We start from the raw sequence: 20,472 nt of genomic DNA, 5'->3' as shown, positions 1-20,472 counted from the left end.
CGACCGCATGCGCCATAGGCTCCCTATGTTTCAACTGAGGCGAATTTTGGCACCCGCTGGCCACGTGTGCTGAAATCTGTTCCTCTGCAAATGTATAAATACCGGGATTTTCCGAAGAGCATCGGGTTGGTGTACGGCAAGGCCATCGTTGCCTCTGTGGGGACGCCCACGTAAAGCTGGCACCTACCGATTGCTGGGCTGAGTTCGCGGATGGTGGTGACTAGATCTGTTAATGCTCTTTTTAAAGAAAAAGGGGGGAAATGTTGTGAAACATTTTTAGCTAATGGTCACAAGAGCATTCCAGACGCCTTTAGAAGGCCTTGAACAGAATAAACGGAAGACAAAAATAAGAAAGATACCAATTAGAAAAAACACAGGTGCGCATTCCACGATAAAGAGAACTTGGCACAAACAACCTCAACTCGGCAGTTTATCTTGACCAATTAGACTGAGACAAGTCTCGCATGTTTTAGTTAGTATAACCAATTATGTTTTATGTTTATGCGCGTGTACAGTGTTGATATAACCAATCATTAAGTGTAACTAGACGCGTGGACAGTGCGTAATAATGTGTGGCAACCAACAGTAAAATAGCTAAGCGCATGTACAGATGTAACTAATGTATAAAATGATGTCTGATGCTCTAGTAAAGTGGACTTCACCTGATCACATTGGTCTGTGTGTGTTGTCCTGTGCCTCCGCATTCCCCTTCTCCACTCGGTGGGAACTTCCCCCCACGTCACAACTTCTCAAATACGATGGGATGGTGGCTTGCCACTTCACCCGCCAGTTCCTTCAGGACGCGCGGATGCATCTCATCGGGTCCCATGTATATAGTCGGCTTTTTAAGTACATTACATCGCTATACTTGCCATCGACTCTATTTCCTACCCAATCTCTACACCAAATACATGCTGAAAAACTAAGGAAGTCTATTAATCTTTAGTCGCTGGACAAAGGATAGCATTAAGTTTAACAGCGTTCCATAACAGTGATTCAAAGGGCAAAATAACCGCCATGTGTAAGGTTATATGGTCTACACTCTACCCAGTAAAGTGTTTGTTGCTTTTTTTTTTCTGAACAGTGCTTTTTTGAGGACAGACCAATGCTGACGGTCTCTCAGAAAAACCAGTTTTAGCATAATAAAGGATAGGGATGCAGCAGCCTTTTCAGCACATAATTTCTCCTTTTCGAAACCCCTGCATGAGAGCAGCCTGCTTTTGAAAGGGCCAACCACCACGTCTCATTGGTTTGGAACATGCTAAAAGCTGTCAGAGGACGCAAAGAGAGGAAATGTTCCTGTAATTGTCAGCTTCTCTCAATATAACGTAATCAGCAGTACACAGAGAATATACCATGTTTAAATTTTACTATTTTACAATCACACACTGAGGTCACAAGGAACAGTTAAGCTATAATCAGCAGTGAACTTGGGCTTTTTCAACAGAGAACTTCTTGTTCTCAACGTGATAACTATTTACTTCTGTCTCGTTCCAGAGCTGCGGAGTAATTAAATATTGTAGGTGACAAATGTCACAGCTAAAGCTGTTGTTGAATCCAGATGTCAGCTAATGGGCCAAATCCCAAATGAATTTGTTAGAAATCTGCTACAAGAGACACAAGTGCCTTACATTTTCCCACCTGGAGTAGTAAGCCCTTTTTTGTTCCCCCAATCTTGGCACATTCTCACCTATTCCCGTTGCCTGGATTTTGTCTTCCTCCGTTCCTACCTGCCATCCTCCGCACTACACCAACACTGCTGCAACCCAAAGTTCTTGCGGCAACCAAACTGCTTCTTTATAATCTCATCTTTCTTGTCCACCGCCGTTTAAACAGACTTGAGCCCTACAGGCTCACCGTTACCCCAGTGTTTTTGCAGCTTCTTTTAAGCCTCAGACTTTCATGTTTCTCCCCTCAGTCACTGGCAATTGATCAATATTCCTCCCGGCCTCTTCTTTTTCATTCCAACTATGCCACCTGCTCACAGTTTTCCAAATACCATCTCCACACGGAGGACAAAAGAAGAGTAAAGCCCAAAGCTCTAGCCACCAGCATCAAACACCATCTCTATTTGTCCCATTTAACTCTGAACGAAAAGTCATCGTTCAGGAAAAAGATCTGACTGCACATATGGGTAGAGGGAGCACTCAGCAACAGCTTCTGAAAACACTCGCATGGACATCAACCATGTTCGGTTCAGAGGCTGCTTTAATATTTGAGGCAGTATCAACTCAGAGTCTGATTAACTACAACACCAAATTTTCCAAAATACCGGGAAAGGGCTAGCACCTACTTGGATTCAAAAGCGTCCAGTTTCTGCGCGTTTTCAGAAAGCAGCATTTATCTGTTCTCAGAATAAGGGAAACACAGAAGGCGGCTCTTATCTCACAGCTGGTATCTCTGTATTTAGTAGATCGAAGGGGACTTTTCAATTCAAAAAATTGGAAAGTTTCATTAGAAAGTACCTCTTGTGTGACTTCTTATTTTTTTTAGATCCAATAACAACAGGTCACCACTGCTTGCAGCAACCTCACTTGTCTTGCACATCTCTCAACCAAGTGGGGGACCGGCCTGACATCATGTGTTACAAAATCAGTCAAAGGAATCACAAATTCAGCTCAGACAACTCAAATCCTCTCTGAGCATTCTTTCTTCATGTCAGATCCATCTGTTTGGTGGTACAGTGAAACTTAATTAAGGTTGTGGTATCTGCAGGAAGTTCTAAGACTCATTCACTAGTTTGGAATGCCACCAAGAAGCCTCCTCTATTTTGATCAATGCTACTTTCTCTCTTCTCGCCCATTTTCATGCTACTTCTATACCTCAAGTCAGCAAGGAGCATAAAGAAGATGAAAACCAGAACTAAAACAACCAGTTCAAGCAGGGAAACAAGGGAGGAAGAGAGTTGTAAATATAAGCGAGAACAAGTTACTTTAGAAAAAATTTGCAAGGTTTTTTTTGTTATAGATGCTTCCGCATGCTGATAGCTCTTTTCAACACATTTTCAGTAATTTTTATTTTCTGATTTACCAGTGGGATAACTAATGTGAAAGACAAAAAGCTAGAAGGAGAATTAAAACAAACAAACAAACAAACAAACAAACCCCCACCACAGCAAAAAAACCCCACCACAACACAACATGAATGGCAACCACCCGTTAAAAAAAAACAACCAAAACCACAAACCATTGTTATACCAGAAGGATTTCTTCTTGTTTATTCAAAAAGAATATAGGAAAAGAACATGACTAGTATTCACGTTCCTATACGATGGTCCTGCTCTTTAGAATATTGTCATTAAGAAAATTTACTGGTGGAAGTAACAAGGGCAAAGATGCCTCTACATCTGCTATTAATACGGATTTGACGGCATGAACTAGACTCCTGCAGTCCAAATTATTCATGTGCTATTACTTTCTACAGAAGAGAGCGTGACCAAGCTTAAAAATTGTTTATCACTTTCAATAGGTTTTATGGAAATTATACGTACAGATACACAGATACACGCTTGCACCTAGAAGTGGCAAAGAACACTTTACAGAATCATTAAAACTACGTACAGATGGAATAACAGTACCTTTTAATGAACGGAGACAGCCAAGCACAAGAGAAACATGATACAAGGTCAAATATGAACAACTTATTGATTACACTATCTTCATCCTCTCAACTATCAAAATCCTTCAAGCAAACGCTTGAAGTGCTTGCATATTATCAAAGATGATGAATTCACCACCTTCTGTTTAGGTATTCCTAAATAGAGACACTGTGACAATTTCAGCAAAACCACCATTGTAACTCCAACTGAAGCAAAATCCACACCGCTAATTTGTGCAATAAATACGACCAACTACCATGTAGCTCATCTTGTCACCTGCCAAGGAGCACAACCTTCCGATAGTCACCAGCTTAGGAAAAAAAATTAAATCCATCAACTGGTTTCACAGTATAATTACAGTAATAACAACTGTCAGGTTTATTTTCATTAGACTAAATAAAAATAAATTCAGTAAGCAAACGGTGTAAAAGCCTGGACTTCTGGGCCCTGACCGGCCATAAAAGAATAATTCATATCCTACTGCTTATCAGAAATAGCCGGTGTTACACTGTCAAGCATACATGCTTCACAACCAACTTACACACCACAGCACTAAGTTTACAGCTGTGAAGGCCTGGGAGGAGGAAAAGAATTAGTCAAAGAAACTTTTTCCATGCCGATTCTTTCCTAGCAATGTTCAAAGTCTACTTCCCCCAACACGCTCTGCGACCTAAAGCAGCGCTGCAGAAAACCTTCACTTTCAAGAACTTACCACGGTAACATCAAGGATGCTGAGGCGGCTGTGGACGCTGGCTCCCGCCAGCACCTCCTTAACAACCACTTCTGTTCCACCCTGCAAGTGTAGGACAGAAGATTACAGCAGGCTCACAGTTGCATATTTGGCATCTATGGAGCATTTCAGAAAGCCCAGCTTGCTCTCATTCTCCCAGATACTTTGAGCAGCCCTAAAAGAAACGGTCCCCCGTGGTAACTTGGATGCTTGTTTTCTCGCTGCTCTGATGGAAATGTGCTAATTCAAACCTCCAGAGCTGTAAACCACCGTCCTAAGAGTGATAAATTAAAAGAAACTAAAAGCCAGGTTTGTCTAGGGGCAGATGCGACCTGCTTGTCTTTGCTACGTAACAACCAATAAAAAAACCAGCTTCCTTCACTCTGAGACAGAATTAGCTCCCTTTATCAAGGCATTACATGTCAAGAGGTAGTACAAAGCAAAGAACAGCAAAGTGCAAAAATATACAGATAACAGCAAATTTGGCGTAATTTACAAACACAACCCCCCCTGCATTTTCAGCCATCACAAAACTGTTCACGTGTTAAAGCTAAACTCAAAGTTCAGTCAGGAAGAAGGGGAAAAAAAAAAAATCTAAATTGCCAGCAGGGATCGCAAGGACTAGCACCCAATGCTTAAGACTCACCCACAAAACAAGCCATCATTTATTTTCCCTGTCTACCCAAAAGTGAATCTGAATCTTCCACCTCCCAGGCAGACCCGCTAACTACCACGCTAGAATACTATGGAGTGAAGTGTACTTAGTCTCTCCTGCTCCGTACACCTAACTATTGTATATAACTACCATCCAAAAGAAGAATGTTTCCAACGCTGTGCAAAGCCCCTCTTGCACCCTTGCCCTCCCGCAATAACTATGCGACTAGAGTATGTGAGCACATTTCAGAAAGCCTGGTCGGCATTGTGTTTTGCTCTCTCATCTAAGACATGGAGGACCACAGATAAAAACGTCGATCTTTATAAATATCATGGCCCCGAAGGGTTGGAAGTGATCCTTTCTAAATCACCGTGGTTCAAATGTCCAAGTTTAATCAGTGCTTAATGATTCATGCCAACCTATATGCTATGCCAACAGCTTTACCTCAAGAACCGCAGATCGGTTTGTTCTTACGCTTTCTTGAATGCAAACTTCCAGCTTGTCATCCTGCACAACGTAGATGCTGTCATCCAGCTGCCCAGGACAGCAGACGTATTCACCTTCATGCAATTGCACAAATAACATCTGCTTGCACAGTTCCAGGAAAAGAGGTTTCTCAAAGTGGCCAAGGACCCTGCAGGAGAGAAAACGCAAAGGGAAACCTAAAATCGCCACTGCCCTTGGAAAATCCTTCCTAAATTTGCAAAGGCCCCAGGCACAAATAGCAGAGCAACCCCAGAGTCAGTTGTTGCATGGCAGTCCAACAGCATGGCAGAAGGAGCAGCACTCCCCAAGACAGAAGTGCAAAAATACTGTGAGATGCCAAAACCTGTAAATACTGGAGGTCCTTTTTGAGTAGCACGCTGAGCCTGCCAGCGGGCTCAGAAGGAAGTATATCCAGTCTTCCTCAAGCAAACACCAGCATGGCTTTTGAAGGGGAAGAAATGTAAAAACCCGCAAGATTCACACACTGCATGAGAAAAGTTACCCTACGGAACTTTCCCTTTCAGAACAGCTACCCTGTCCACATAACCAGAGAAATACTGAAGACAAAGGGGAAAATGCCTGTCACTTGCACATACTTGTTAAGTTTGGAATATTCCATCTCCTGCAGGTAACGTGCAACTGGAGTCCTTCGCTATTGGAACTAGTCGGTCACTACCAGGCAGACAGAAACACACGTCTTAAACGTGATCATTCTGTGCACAGCACCAGAAGGGCCCTCCACATAGCTCCATTAGATCGCACTTAACAGGATCAATCAATCAAATTCTACTGCAACATCGATGAGTCATAGGAGATCAGAGTTCCACAGTAGAAAGTTTAAGTGACTGAAATAGCAGTTTTATTAGAGTATGTATGACCTTCAGGACTAAATTATATCATAATGGGGAGAAAAATGAACATACACAAACAAAACCAGAATCACAGATCGGAGGAGCTCACCCTCTTTGCTGCCTCAGCAAATTTAACCCTGTGCTGAACAGGCAGAAAGACGATCCCTTCTTCTCAACCTGCCAAAGAGCTGTGGGGATTAAGCTGACTTTGATTCCATTTGCAACCTTTTCAGCCAGAGAAGTAAAAGATTCTGCAGTTCAGAGAGTTGTCTATATGGTATCCAATTAACATTTACCAATTCTGATGCTTTTCTGTACCAAAAAATTGTCTGATGTAGTCTAAAGGGAATTTTAAAAGGCACTAATGGAAATCTGTCCATGTTAGAATAGCTTTATTATCAGTAGCCCTGAATTTGGGCCACTAATCTACATCTTTTTTCTGGGTTTTGGGTTTTTTTTTCCTTTTTTTCCTAAAAACACACTCAACTATTGCCTTAACGTTTCTAAAAAATTAGAAGTCATTTATTCTTTCCTCACGCTCAGAAGAATTTTCAGTCAACTGCTTAAAGATTCTGACCATGCACTGATAAAATTCAAGACTTGCGACAAACTGCAAATAATAATTAAAATAAATAAAAATATTTAGATCACTTGAACACCCGCCAAAACTAAAATCCAAACTTATCCTTCCATTCAACATTACCTAACATTTTTAAGCACGTATAGGACTTCCGATGGCAAATGGGAATGCTTTACATCAAATTCAGTCAAATCTGGCTCTAGCAAAGAAGGAGGCGGTTCTTTCGGCTGCAGAGTTGGACATTCCCTATTACTACACAGAATCCTACAAAGAAAAACACAAGTCAGAAAGTTCAGGAAGTCTCCTCATTTGTCTTAAGTATGGGCTGTATACTGACGCCATAGGCTGACTGCAGTACTAAATGCACGCCATGCCAAGTTACCCATTATCAATTTGATAAAACAGTAGCATTCCACCCTCTGCCTTTCTTCAGCCAAACTAGAGACAGTGCTGTTGTGTGCATAAACCACTCCATTTCAACAACCTTCCCAGCAAAATGCTAGGCTGAGGCACAGCTGACAGGACTTTGAAGAAGCAGCAGCGATGGAAAAGTGCTATATGCTAGGGAAAGGCTCCACACGACAAACCAAAAAACCCACAAAACCAGCCGCTAGGGCGTGAATTTTCCCTTTCCCAAAAGCCCAAGTACCTTTTAGCCAAAGATAAAACTTTTGCCCGCTTCCGCATCCTTTGGCGAGGCACAGCGTCCCCAACCAGAGAGTTCGGAAGAGTCGTAACCTAGGAGGAAATAATGAAAACAAAAACATTTACTAAAAACCAAAACAGGCCAAAAAAACCAACCCACTAGTTCCAACCAACCCTGCAAAGGCTCCAACTCATCCACCAAGTCATTAGAGCATGAGCAGAGTGAAGCACTCGTATAAGACCTTGGAGGGCTGGAACAACATCTGTTTCAGGATCCCTTTCTTCCTAGAAAGCAAGTGGAGTACGCTTTGGTTTTAATAAGCAACTACTACAGTGGTAATGGGTGGCAGAAGGGGAAAAAAGAAGCCCTTAGCTATACAGTTCTCACTCAGGAACACTCAACATCAGGCAGACGAGCAACACTGAAAGCTCCAGTAGTCCTACGGTGGTCTGCGCTGCTGACACACTAGGGCCTGCTTCATTCTTGAGCTGCTGACAAACAGCACCACGGACATGCAGCAAAGTTTTTACTTGTTTTTAGTAGTTACTAAGTGCCACCTTCTGGAGAAATGCAACAACTGCAAGACCGAGAAAACGCCTCGTTAGTTACTTTCAAAACATTACTAGTTCTCCATTTGGTTCTCAAAGAATAAAATCCTCACAAAAGAAATCTTTAATTAGTTTGGGGGCTCTTTTTTTTTTTAAAGTAAAATCTTGGTATTTTATCAAAAATACATGAAGTACAATCAACAGCAGTTAGTTTGTAATATTCTATGGCTTATTCAGGAATAAAAGCAAAAAAAGCAAGGTCTAAAACCCAAACCAAAAACTACCCGAGATGATGTTACCACCTGGAATTCTAAGCATTCTTTACTTAGGTGTGTTACATATAAACAGCTGAATATTAAAATTACAAAGTTGCTGGCAACACGCACAATTTCCTTTCGTTGAGGGCTGTTTTGGCCAAGTTCTACATCCAGGCTGATCCGCAATGCAAAAGCAAGGTTCAGGGAGTAATCTCCTCCCTCCACAGTGAAACAGAGCTCCAAAACCAGCCCAGTGTCCAATTAAGTCCAAGTATTTGAGTTCACCTCAGCGAAGTTCAGCAGTGTGTGAGACAGAAGGCTGCAGCAGTTCACAAGGGAAAGCGTTCCTCCACAAGCAGTTACTTACTTACCTGTGCCTTATTTTTCTATAGATGTTGGTGTTCGGTGCCCTGGCAATGTGAGTGCACACCTGGACTCGAGCAGGTTACCCCCCCACAGGGCACACCGAGGACCCCCCCAGCCACGCTCTGCCTTTGGTCCCAAAAGGGGCCGGTCCCATTCCTGCCTCGCAGCTCCCCTGGGTTGGGGAGCCCACCGCACCCACACCCTGGCTCTGACTCTGCAGGACAGAGGGCGGGGAGCACTTCTCGCAGTCAGAATTAAATAACCTTTTTCCTTCACTAACCATTCGTATTTACCATCATTCATTCAAGAGATGACTACCAGCAAGCGATAAACGCTTGCTACTCTGAAAAGGGGTCAGAGTCCCCACCTGACTTTCCAAAGTCAGCCTTTATCAACAGCATCATATATACTAAAACTGCACGTGGAGGTCCAAGAAGCTGCTACGTAAATTTCGGTATGGGAAGCGTTGAGCAAGGAAGTCACCTCGACCTCTAGGCTCTATTGCACAAGCTTACAACAAAACCAAATGCAAAAAATCTCTGCGCTGACATAGCCCCTCATGACACCTCAGAACAGATGAGTTCTTTTGACCATGGTGGAACTGTCAGTCAGAAGAAAAACAAGTCTCAACGTTCCACATGCACTAAGTAGCTTCAAGGGATGCATGTATTTTGAGGAGAAAGACAGGAAGATTAATCTTCTCAGTTAAATGAATTCCAGGCAATCAGTGCTCAACGCCGAGCATACCTACTAAGATTAACCTAATCCATTAAAGGAAATGTCTGTCTTCAGGTTTCCTCAAGACTTCTTGTTGCAATTCCCCAAGAAAAGCTACTTGCAAAGATAAAAGTAAAAAAAAAAGAAACAAACAAGGAACAAAATATCAAACAGGCAGCCATAGCCTTGAAGGATTTAACCAGCTGATGCAGAAACAGATTCCTGACTGATGGAAAATTCTTGAGGAGACCTTTCAGAATAATAGAACAGGAACAACATCAGGACAGGAACCTGAGGGCACAGGTGGTATTCCTTGTGACACTCGAAGGCAAAGAGGTCAACCTTGGGATAAACCCCTCTTGAACAGTCTCTAATGAGACAGTTTGACAAGTCCTATTTGCAACTGAGTACAAGAAAACAAGGGCTCATGTGCTGAGTGCTCTTCACAGGTAGGCTGCAGAAAGGTAAATTCGAGTATCTGCTCCGCAGATAAGACTCACATGGGAAAGAAGGTGTCAGCTTTGAATGTAATGGCAGTACTGGAAGTCATTATCTGAAAAGGACAATCCTGAATATAGGCACTGAACATCTGGAATATAATCCTGAACACTGAGAAAGACAGAGTACTGTACATATTTAAACAACCATCAACTCCATAGATGAGTTAGATATTCTCTGATTTATTCCTACCCTCATTGTCTGCAAATTTTCTTGAAAGAGGTAAGGTTTGGCCAGAAAGAGAAGCTATTGCTGTTCCACCAGCAATTCAGGCAGAACTCCAGGAGCCCTGAAACGTCCCCAAAATTGCAGTGAGATGTTATAGGTTGAAGGCCCTGGGGCAGGCTAAGCAAGTGAAGTATTGCAAAGTTTACAACACCTCCCGAACTGGATTGTAACCTTTACTTCCCTCCCACCGTGCCAGATGCACTTACCTTTCTCATGATCTTCCACCCACAGAACATCGCTTTGTCTCTCTTGCAAAATCTGTACTGAGGCACGTGTGGCTGAAGTTATTCGGAAACAGAGAAGCATCACATCAGAATCCATCTGCGGCTCTGTGCTAAGGGAAGGAAAACTCAGCACAGGTTGTCAATTTTGCTACCTCTGTAACAGCTGTGGCTCCTGTCTACTAAGCAGCACGCTCTTGTGGCCAGCATCTGGAATTTAAACCAACACAAGATAGCTCATTATCCAACTCTGGTTACCCAAGCCAGACTAGGGAAGAGGCTCTACCTAATCGCTGGAGGAGATACAAAGGCTCTCTGAACAGAGAGAAGGATCAGGCGAATTTAATCTCACAAAGGAAAACTCTAATTCACCCATTTCTCATTACTTTAACAGTGAAATCGCAGCAGGGTTGAAGTTATTTGCATGCCAACTGATACTAAGGCTATCATACACTAGAGAAATAAAAACCTCCAGCGTCCTGCAGGAGACAGTTCCGAATTCTATGTTCAGACCTGGGGAAGTGAATCAACACAAGTTCTTCATCCTTTTAAAGCTGTTTCCCTGCAAGAACCACTACCTTCACAGAAAGCAGTTATTACAAATCGGCATAGCATTTACCACATGTTATCATAAAAATACTGAAGACAGCTGAGAAAACCGTTTTTAAAACATATGTAGCTATGATTGTTTCACTCTTCTGTAAACGACAAACCCAACAATTGCTATCAGCAGTAATGCGACTGCAGCTCCAACTGCAATTGCGGTCAGCTGCGGTAGGAATTTACAGGGGAAAGACGTTAGTAACTCCTAAAGTTGAAAAGAATTATTTGTTAATTAATATTAATTATTAATTATTTTTGGAGGCCTGAAGAACACTTCGCTCAGTAAAAGATGTCTACAAGTCACGCACATTCGTAAATACTTAATGCTTAATTAGAACATCAAACATGCAAGAAGTTTAAACTGCAAGCTCACATGCAAAATATTCAGCATTTCCCCCCCCCCAAAGATCTGTGAACTGAACAACTCAGTGTACACAGGACAAAATAACAGGAATTAATTCCTCTCTCATGCACAGCGACAGCAAAGAAACAAATGCTCAGACTTTGACCGTGACTTAGTAGAGTTCCTAGAACTTACAAGAAGCTACACACTATTTACGCACACACAATCTTTCATCCAGTTGATTAAAGCTATGCATTACCATAGTAGCCTGTGTTCTGTCTTCTACAAACTGAAGAATTCATGTTCCACCTGCTGGTAACACAGCCTACCACCAAACGGAAGGTGAAATTAGTTTCCCACGACTGGCAAAAAGCCCCCATAAAAACATCTCGATGCCTCGTCTGGCACGTACAACGCAACTTGATTGTATTTTCCAACAGCTTGCTTTCAACTATAGCCCACTTTGCAAACACAAGACATTCAGTGGAGAGGGGTCATTAGTGGAGTTTTTGCATTGGTGTCAGTTCAACGCATTCCTAAATAGTCCTAAAAAAGGGTCAAACAGTGAGGTGATAACTTTTTTTGATGATGCTATGTTATTCAGAGCAACAAGGACGAGAACTGAACGTAAAGGACTTTATGAGATTGAGACAATAAGTCATAAAACAGCAGATTAAATTCATCATAAAAGGAAAATTATGCACATGGGACAAAGCTCTAACCTCAGGTTTACTGTCTTGGGTCCTGTGGCAGCTATTGTTACTCAGCAAGAAAATCTGGCAGTTAAAATAGTCTCACAAATGCCAGCTCAAAACCTACCAGAATGGGGGGGGGGGGGAAGAAGCAAACCAAATATTGGGAACAAGTAGGAAACAAACCGAGTACAGGGACAGGTATGTCCTCCTGGAAGTCTTGAACCTTACAAGTACTTGAATCTTAGGTACGACACGCAGTTCTGGTCCCAGTTTTTGTCCTCGGTTCCAGACCAGGATGACCTCTTCATTTAGCTTCGTCACCAAGAGAAAAAGGATGCGCCATCACAGGACGAGGCAGAAGGTCCTCACAAGGATTAACCGTGAAGGACTTCTTAAAATCAAAATGACCAGGAAAGATAAATCACGGTGGCGGGGGTGACCCTGGCTGGACACCAAAGCCGCTCTATCACTCCCCTCCTCAGCTGGACAGGGGAGAGAAAATACAACAAAGGGCGCATGGGTCGAGATAAGGACAGGGAGAGATCACTCAACCAATTACCATCATGGGCAAAACAGGCTCAACTTAGGGAAAAATTAACTTAATTTATTGCCAGTCAACCAGAGCAGGGTAATGAGAAATCAAACCAAATCTTAAAACACCTTCCCCCCACCCCTCCCTTCTTCCCGGGCACAGCTTCACTCCCGGATTCTCTGCCTATGCCCCACAACGGCGCAGGGGGACGGGGAAATGGGGTTTATGGTCAGTTCATCACACGTTGTCTCTGCCGCTCCTTCCTCCTCAGGGGCAGGACTCCTCACTCTTCCCCTGCTCCAGCGTGGGGTCCCTCCCATGGGAGACAGTCCTCCACAAACTTCTCCACCGGGGGTCCTTCCCACGGGCTGCAACCTGGTATTCTGTAACTAAGGGAACTCTCTGTTTTTTCAAGTACCTCAGTGCAAAAGTGCCTGTTTAAAAAAAAACCCAACTGGGTATTTTGCATTCCCTAACAAAGAGCCTGAGAAGGTCGGCTGCTCTGAGAGGAACAATGAATTTCACTCAGGCAGAAAGCCTGGCGACAACAGGAAATTGGGAGTCAGACACATCCTTCACCAGAGGGAGAACACTTTTCCTCACCCAACTGTCACTTGTAAACTATATGGGAAAAAAAAAAAAAAAAAATTTCCAAAGCTTCGGCCTTTAAAGATATTTTAACTTGGGTTGAAATCCTGACTGTTAAAACACCATTTCACGCAGAAAGCTAAGAGAAATCCATTTGTTTGCACGTTTCTGCACAGGTCTGTGACTGTACTTTCTAAAATCAGCATGCAAAACCTACCAGAATCACTATCACATACCCAAAAGACGTAGCATCAGATGACCTGCCATTCCCACTTAACAGAAAGGGAGTTCAGGCATGTAAAGGAGATTCCCAGCTCCAAGTTCACAGGGAAAACTCTGCTAAAGATTGTGTTGCAGAAACAACAGAAAAAAAATACTGCTCCCAAGTCCTGTGTCACCACCTGAAAAAACACGTTTGTCACCTTCTCTGTTGAGCCTTGTTGCCAATAACAACTAAGAAATGAGTCTACCTCATCAGTTTCCAGTTTTCCTTCAATCACAGCAAATTTCTCTCCCAACCCAGCCTTTTGGATTTGGCCTTAGCTGTACTCCTCCTGCAGCCCCTTCAACGAATGGCAGAGATCTTGGCTCAGCTAAAAGAAATGGGTCATTACTTGCTCTGAGATTTCATCAGAAAGTTCTGTATTTTATCCTTGCATGTCTCAGTGAAGTCAGTAGCTCTTCTGTACCTGAAATAGAATAAGGAACCCTAAGGTTGTTCTGCAATACAGTCCAAAGTCTTTGGAGAGCCCAAACACGGCACAGGCCTTGTGAGTCTGCTGCGTGACGACTGAGATGCCCGCAGTTTGCTGTAGAGAAGTAGCCTCATTTTTGAGAAGGGAAGAGCAGCTCCATACAGCTTCAGTGCATAGTTGTGCACTAAAGGCAGTCCGGAGCTGGGGGAGCGCCTGGTAGATGACTAACAAGAGAAGTCGGCCCTGAGAATTTAAAGAAAGAAGTTGCAGGTTTACCTACGCAAGCTGTCAGTGAAACCATTGACACCACTACTTCTTTTCACAGTCTGCCCTGCGTGTACGTACAATAGATGTATGTAAAATCATGGTTTTGACTCCTATCATCCATGCTATTCTTCAGAGGTCGTTAAACTGCAGCTGGTTGAAGCAGGCTTGGTGGAGTGCTTACTTGAGATCGTCCGGAAGACTGTGGACAGTGACAAAGAGGATGACACTGCAGAGCTCAAAACAGCTTCTGACCTTACGGTTTTATTATTGCTTGCAGGTAACTACGGTGCGTCACGATCTTCTGCAAAGCAACAGCAGATACTTGTAATGCCGTTTGGCTGCTGAATTTTACTGTTTGCTAATTTTCTGAATAACCTAGAGGACCTGCTACCTGCCAGTTAACATTTAATGGGTCAGGTTTTGTCTCTCATCCCATTGCAGGACTGGATTAATTGTAGTGAAGCCAGCAGAGCGTCACAAATATGAAGAGAAGAATTCTCCCTAACAAACACTTCTTTGGCTTGCTGACTGTCTGTGCTTTTTACCCCAGATGACTCCCCGCAAAAGTGATGTGAAGGAGGAAAAGGCGGTGTGTTCCAAAGAGTACTTTCATGGATTCCTTCCAAGAGCCATCAGCTACAGCTTGCAGGAGCGTTGGCTATTGCAAATTTTGCCAGAAATGGTAAGAATGTGCCCTCATAGCTTACGTAAATTTATCTGTGCCCTTCTATCGTGCTCTGTCTGTACAGCTACAAACAAAAAACTGCGTGTCGCGGTAAAGCTGGCGTTGAGCTGTACGGCAACATCAGTAGTTTTATACTTTACAGTCCTGAAAAGCATTAAGCCTACGTTAAAAGTACTGTTTCACATCTGTAGAAAGGCATAGGGGATTTCTGCCTTCTTCAGCGGTTTCTTGTATCACTTTCTAAATTTGTCCTGAGCACTGCAACTCCCATTGGGGATGGTGGTCAAATTCTCAACAATGAAATCTAGAAAGGAGCAAGGAAATAACCCCTCTATTCTTAAAAAGCTCTTGCAAAAATCTTAGTAATAATCTTCCATTCACAAGTGACTTGTCTCGCACAGGCAGAAACTGCATCCCTATGCTGGCTAATGGCATAGCTCAAAAGCTGATGGCTCTGCTAGACAGCCATGTGGAGGATGGAAAGGTACGTGTGCAGCACGCTGCACTGGGTGCTCTCAGAAACCTGGCGATTGCCGGTAAGCCTCGCTTTGCATTGCTCGTTACCCGACGGTGAAATTCTGTTCTCCCACGGTACCCGCCGGGGGACGGGGGGGGGAGAACTGACTGACGGTCCTAGAGACGGGTCAGACGGCTGCTTTCCAGCCAGGCCCATCATCACTTTTATGTCTTTAGCACAGCAGTTCTGACAAGCGGTTTTAAATGCGTCACAGGCCTACTGACCATCCTTTCCCCCTTTGAGCCCACAGTATTATCCCCCACCAAGGAAAGGGCAGCTTTGTAACAGGCAGGGAGCGGAGGCGGCCTCGGATATGGTTTCTCAACCTCTTCTGTCCACAGCACTCGGTTTTTTTGTTTGATTGTTTGGTTTCCTTGGGGATCTCTCTCTCTCTCAGCTGAGGGTCCCCACCAGAGAGCAGCGCCCACTTTGTTGAAACACTGCATCTTACTGTAACTTCCCGAGGCTTTGACAATTCCCAAATTAGAGCTGGAGGTAGGCTGTTAGAATAGCCAGCTTACTGCAATTAGTTACTGTTTGTAGGCAATGAGCTGAATGCGAATTTTGTCATTTTTTAGTAGCTTAACTTGTATGAGCTTTGATTACCCAAGCACAAAAGGCAGAGCACATGCACATAAAACCAAAGCAAGTCTGTGATACTTGTGTATGCTTTCTCGTACCAAGCCAAAAAAAAGCCTTTCACCCATTTAACCTTATTTTACTACCTTCAGTTTTGGCAAACAATAACTTTCGAAAAATGATCATGCATACCTAACTAAACCCATGCGGCTTTAGTGGTATGCCATGGGCTTACCTCTCTCAGGTGAGTAATTCTATTCACTTCCATCAGGCAGCGAGCTCCCCTGCAGCCTGAGCTCAAGGATGTCTTGCCAGAGACCTACATAAGACTACTACAGAGACTACTCAGGCTCCAGCAGCCGGGGACACGTTTACACGGAAGGTGGCAAACGTTATCACCCACTGCCCCCCAGGCCTCCCCCCCTCCCCAGGATGCCATCCTTCATGGCCCCACAGCGCTGTGGCCGCCTGTCCCCATCCCCAGTGGAGCTGGCCCTGTGGCCGGTTGCACCCCATCTCACGGGGCGCATTTGAGCAATCTCGTAGCCGGTGGCCCTGTCCCCGCTGACCCACAGCCACCCGCCGGCACAGCCCTGGCTGCTCCCTGCCAGCTTCTCCCGCCGCTCGCAGGTTTCGCTGCTGTCGGATAGTGGCCGCAACGACCCGGGCTGCCACCTCCCGAATGCGATGCCGCTGCACACAGCTGCTCGAGGGACCAGAGCCGAAGCCTGTGGGTCACTGCCTGCCTGCCGCGTGCCCCGACTCCTTCCTCCTGGTGTCCCTTCGCATGGCAGCAGCTGCTGCTCTCTGAGCAAGCGAGAGACCCCATTCCTCTTGGGAGCCTGCAAGCATGCTGCCTGCCTGGGCTAGAGCAGAGGGCTAGTCTTTATTCTTCCCCTTCCTGGGCTCTTGTTTCCCCCCTGGGGCTGGATGCTGGATCCTGGTGGGCGCTGGACGCCGGAGCCCATGTGGTGTGGCCATCCATGCACATGTGCACACCCGTGGTGCACGCACGCCTGTGTGAGCGTCTGCTGGGACTACATGCGCAGCCTGGCTCCTGCTTGGTCCTGCGGTGGGGAGCTGTGGCAGCCGGCTGGTGAAGGAACCAGCAAACCCGGCAGGGAGACATCGACAGGTGGTGCCTGCGGTCGCTCCCACCGGTGGGCTAAGAGCCATGCTGAGAGTGATGCCCCGTTCCCCAGTGGAAGCGGCTGGGCCCCAGCTCAGCTCTTGGCGCCAGCCCAGGGAGTTGAGCCACAGGGATGACCCAGTGATGCTGTGTCTCTGTGATGTCACCTTGGGCCTGTGACATCGGCGCCCCGGCGGGTATAAAAGGGGCTGCTCCCAGAGGGGGGGAGCATTTGGGGGAGAACCTCGGTGCTGCTAGGCAGGAGTTTGGAGACGACTCGCCAACAACCTGTCCTGTGTCCACCGTGCAGCGGAAGGCCCCGACGGGGGAGAGAGAGCGAGGGCAGAGTAGCTTCGTGGACCCCGCACGGGCGCCCGGCACAGCAGGGATGGGGGAGCTCCTTCCCTCCCCATCAGTCCCTGGTGCCCGCAACACCTCCTGCTATGGTGTCCGCAGCAGGGGGAAGATGGTGCCTGGGTGCAGCTCGTCTTCTTGGGACTGCGTCGTGGCACGCTGTTTGGAAAAGAACAGCCAGGAGCTGCAGCAGCTGGAGAGGCAGGTGGCCCAGATGAAGGCAAGTTCACAGAACCATAGTCTGGCTGAGGTTGGAAAGGGGCGACCTCGGGGATGATCTGGTCTCGTCCCATGCCCCTGCTCAGGTGCGGTCACCTAGAGCCAGCTGCTCAGGACCATGTCCAGATGTGGACTGTGTCCAGAGTTGGGCCTGGGGGTCCCTCTGTCTGCCTGCAGGGCTGGGAAAGAGAGGGGACGCGAGGGCAAAGGCAGTGCCCGAGGGCAGCCGCGAAGGGATAATGCGGAGGGGAGTGCCCTTGTGGAGTGTCCCGGTGCCCTGATGGCTCCTCCTCCTCCCCCCTCCTCTCTCGCAGGAGCACTTTCAAATGGCAAAGAGGGAGGCAGCCGCAAGCCTGGAAGTGGCGCAGAAGTTACCCTTTCCGGCGCATGGCTCCCTGCGACGTCGCCCGCTGGCTTCGCAGAGGGAGCAGTGGTCGGAGGTGGCAGAAGCTCTTCAGGAGCAGGCTCTGATCAATGAGGTACTGGGGACAGGAGGGACGGGGGCTTAACACGTTTGTGGGGGAACCCCTCTCTTAGAAGAGGCATGGCACGGATCCTTAACCAGGGCCTTTGCTTCTGCAGCTGCTCAGGAACAAGCTCCAGCACCTGCTGGAGAGACAGGCAGGTCTCCAAGAGCCAACAGCTTTGTGAGTGCCAACGGGGCCCTGACTGAAATCTGGGGCAGGGGGGTCGGGGGGGTTGCTGAGCAGCACTGGGCAGGCCTCTGCTGCTCACAGACATCTTTCTGGCTCCTCCAGCCTGCTCTGGAGAGCCCTTTGACTTTGCGTAAGCGGCTCAAAACAACACTGAGCATCTCGGGACTCCTGGAAGCAGCTCTGAGCAGCTCCCAGGCTCTCCTCCGTGCCCTCCGGGCCTGGGGTGCGGGGTGGGTCTGTGCGGTGCCGGGATGCCGGGGCTGGCTGGTGCCAGCCCCAGCAGAGGCTGGGCAGCACCCTGGCTCTCTGCTGGCCACCCAGGGGTTCACCGTGCTGGCCAAGGTCTCTTCTCACAGCCCAAACCCCGTGGTGTCCGTAGCAGGGGGAAGACGGCGCAGGCAGACATGGCAGGCGAGAGCCTGCTGCAGGAGCTGGTGGCTGCGCGGCTGGTAGGACAGACAACCCCACTGTGGGCCTTGGGGAGGGAAGGGTCTGCACTGTGCCCAGGGGACATGGGGGCACTCACTGATCTCAGCAGGGACGAGGGAGGGGGTCTGAGCCCCCAGACCTCAGCTGCCTCACGCACCCCAACGCATGTCCCTGTGTGCCTTGGCTTGTAGGAGGAGCAGCTGGCGTCAAGGAGGCATAAGGTCACTTCTTGGCTGCGGTGAGTTGCTCTGGGGGCTCGGGGTGACGGGGCTCTTCCCTACGCAGCGGGATGCCCGTGCCAGTGGTCCAAGGGCATTGGGCAGCTTTGGACTTGTCAGGGATCAAGTACTTCAGGATTTCTTTTCTTCCTTGCTTGGGCAGCACATAGCAGGGGATTTTGGGGGCCCACTGGGGAGATGTACAGCAGAGCCTCACCCCAGTCCCAAGCAGGATGTGTTGTGCCCAGCACGGTGCAAGGTCCCACGGTGGCATTCAAAGAGGGTGGTTGTCGAGAGCTGGAGACAAATTTACCCCCTGCTCGGCCTAACCTTTCTCCTGTCCCGCAGGAGATTTCTTCTGTTCCTCGCCTTCCTGCAGATCGCCATCCTCATCTTGGTCCTCCTGAAGAGGGACATCCTCAGTGGAGTGCTGACAGACGCCTTTGGGAGCTGCCCAGTGAGGTCCCGGTTCTCTTGAAATAAAACTAGAAAGAGAACAAAGAAATCTGTGATTGTAGGACAAGCGCGTCACCTTGTCAACGTTACGTAAGAAAAACCACCATGTAAAGATGGCTTTGAAGCCATGTGCAAGGGACCTTGACTGACAAGAAGGGGAAGGGCCTTGCTGTTGGAAGGGGAGGCCGCTGTCGTCGGTGCCCTTAGGAGCCTCCTGGGCTGCTTATGTCCTGCTGTCGTCCCTCCAGCAGGTCTCTCCGAAATCCCCCATGAGGACCAGGGCCCACGAGAACATGAGGCTGCTCCTACCTGTTTGTTGAGGGCCTCACCCGCTTCTTCTCCCCGGCCAGGCAGCCTGTGGCAGGCACCCACTGCAACGTCACCCTTCCCTGTCTGCTCTTTAGTCCTTACCCAGGAGCCCTCAGTCAGCTCTTCACCCATCCCCAGGCAGAGCTCCACGCTCTCCAGCTGCTCCCTCACATAAAGGGCAACTCCCGTCCTCCTTGTGCTGGCCTGTCCCTCCAGAAGAGCCTGTGTCCCTCCAGTGCTCACCCCAGTCCTGGCCGCCATCCCCACAAGATCATGGCCCAGCAACTGCCCCCAGGGCTCAAACCCACCAGGGCCAGAGGTGGCCCCCACCCCAGGGAAGCCCCCGCGCTGGGGGGACAGGACTGGTGTGAGGGGATGCAGCCAGGGCTCCGTCCCCAGTGCCCACTCTGCATGCTGGGGGGTCCCTCTGCCCCCCCTCACCTCTGGCTTGAGGGGGTCGCAGCCCCATGGCTGGATCTACTCAGGGTTAGTTTTGCACCAGGTTCTCCCTCACCAAGAACGAGGTTCCCCCCTTCCATCCCCCAGTCCCAGCAATAATCATCTCCACCAGCCTGTGGGGGGGCCATGCGCCCCTGCCCCAGGCCACCCCCACCCGCTCGGGGTCATCCCCATCCCACACACACACACTACCTCCTGCCCCACGGCTGGCAACGAGGAGACGTTCTCCCCGTGGGTCGCAGCTTTCTGACAGAGCAATTGGATTTAGTGCACCGAGGAGGCTGCGGGGGGGGTGGGGTGGGGGGGTTATGCACCATGAAAAGACACACTTAAACCCAGCAGCTGGGCCGCGCTCATG

At 47.4% G+C, this 20,472-nt stretch overlaps 2 protein-coding genes across 9 annotated transcripts in view; one reads left to right on the top strand and one right to left on the bottom strand.

Annotated features, from left to right (window-relative positions):
• LOC115351071 (patatin-like phospholipase domain-containing protein 7) overlaps positions 1 to 12,526 on the bottom strand; it is a 36,635-nt gene extending 24,109 nt beyond the window's left edge. For 2 of the 8 annotated variants that reach the window (XM_030037393.1, XM_030037392.1), the window contains exons 1-5: positions 10,367 to 12,526; positions 7,550 to 7,638; positions 7,024 to 7,164; positions 5,428 to 5,617; positions 4,311 to 4,391 (exon numbers count right to left, since the gene is read on the bottom strand). In XM_030037393.1, coding sequence (XP_029893253.1) covers positions 4,311 to 4,391; positions 5,428 to 5,617; positions 7,024 to 7,164; positions 7,550 to 7,638; positions 10,367 to 10,396 — 531 coding nt within the window. In that variant the 5' untranslated portion in view covers positions 10,397 to 12,526. Of the gene's footprint in view, positions 1 to 285; positions 320 to 3,188; positions 3,909 to 4,310; positions 4,392 to 5,427; positions 5,618 to 7,023; positions 7,165 to 7,549; positions 7,639 to 10,366 lie in introns of those variants that run through there. The other 6 variants (XM_030037390.1, XM_030037388.1, XM_030037389.1 and 3 more) reach the window with 6 other exon arrangements.
• Positions 12,527 to 17,174: 4,648 nt separating this feature from the next.
• On the top strand, positions 17,175 to 19,626 carry LOC115351396. The gene is made up of 6 exons (XM_030038067.2): positions 17,175 to 17,588; positions 17,902 to 18,066; positions 18,170 to 18,234; positions 18,623 to 18,692; positions 18,864 to 18,910; positions 19,239 to 19,626. Exons 1-6 carry the CDS (start codon positions 17,175 to 17,177, stop codon positions 19,366 to 19,368), a joined length of 891 nt encoding a protein of 296 aa, XP_029893927.1. The 3' UTR covers positions 19,369 to 19,626.
• Positions 19,627 to 20,472: the final 846 nt, after the last annotated feature.

This window comes from Aquila chrysaetos, chromosome 15 (assembly GCF_900496995.4).
Source record: "Aquila chrysaetos chrysaetos chromosome 15, bAquChr1.4, whole genome shotgun sequence".
NCBI classification, from domain to species: domain Eukaryota; kingdom Metazoa; phylum Chordata; class Aves; order Accipitriformes; family Accipitridae; genus Aquila; species Aquila chrysaetos.
The sequence above is the reverse complement of the archived record's forward strand: the minus strand, read 5'-3'. Positions and strand labels throughout refer to the sequence as shown.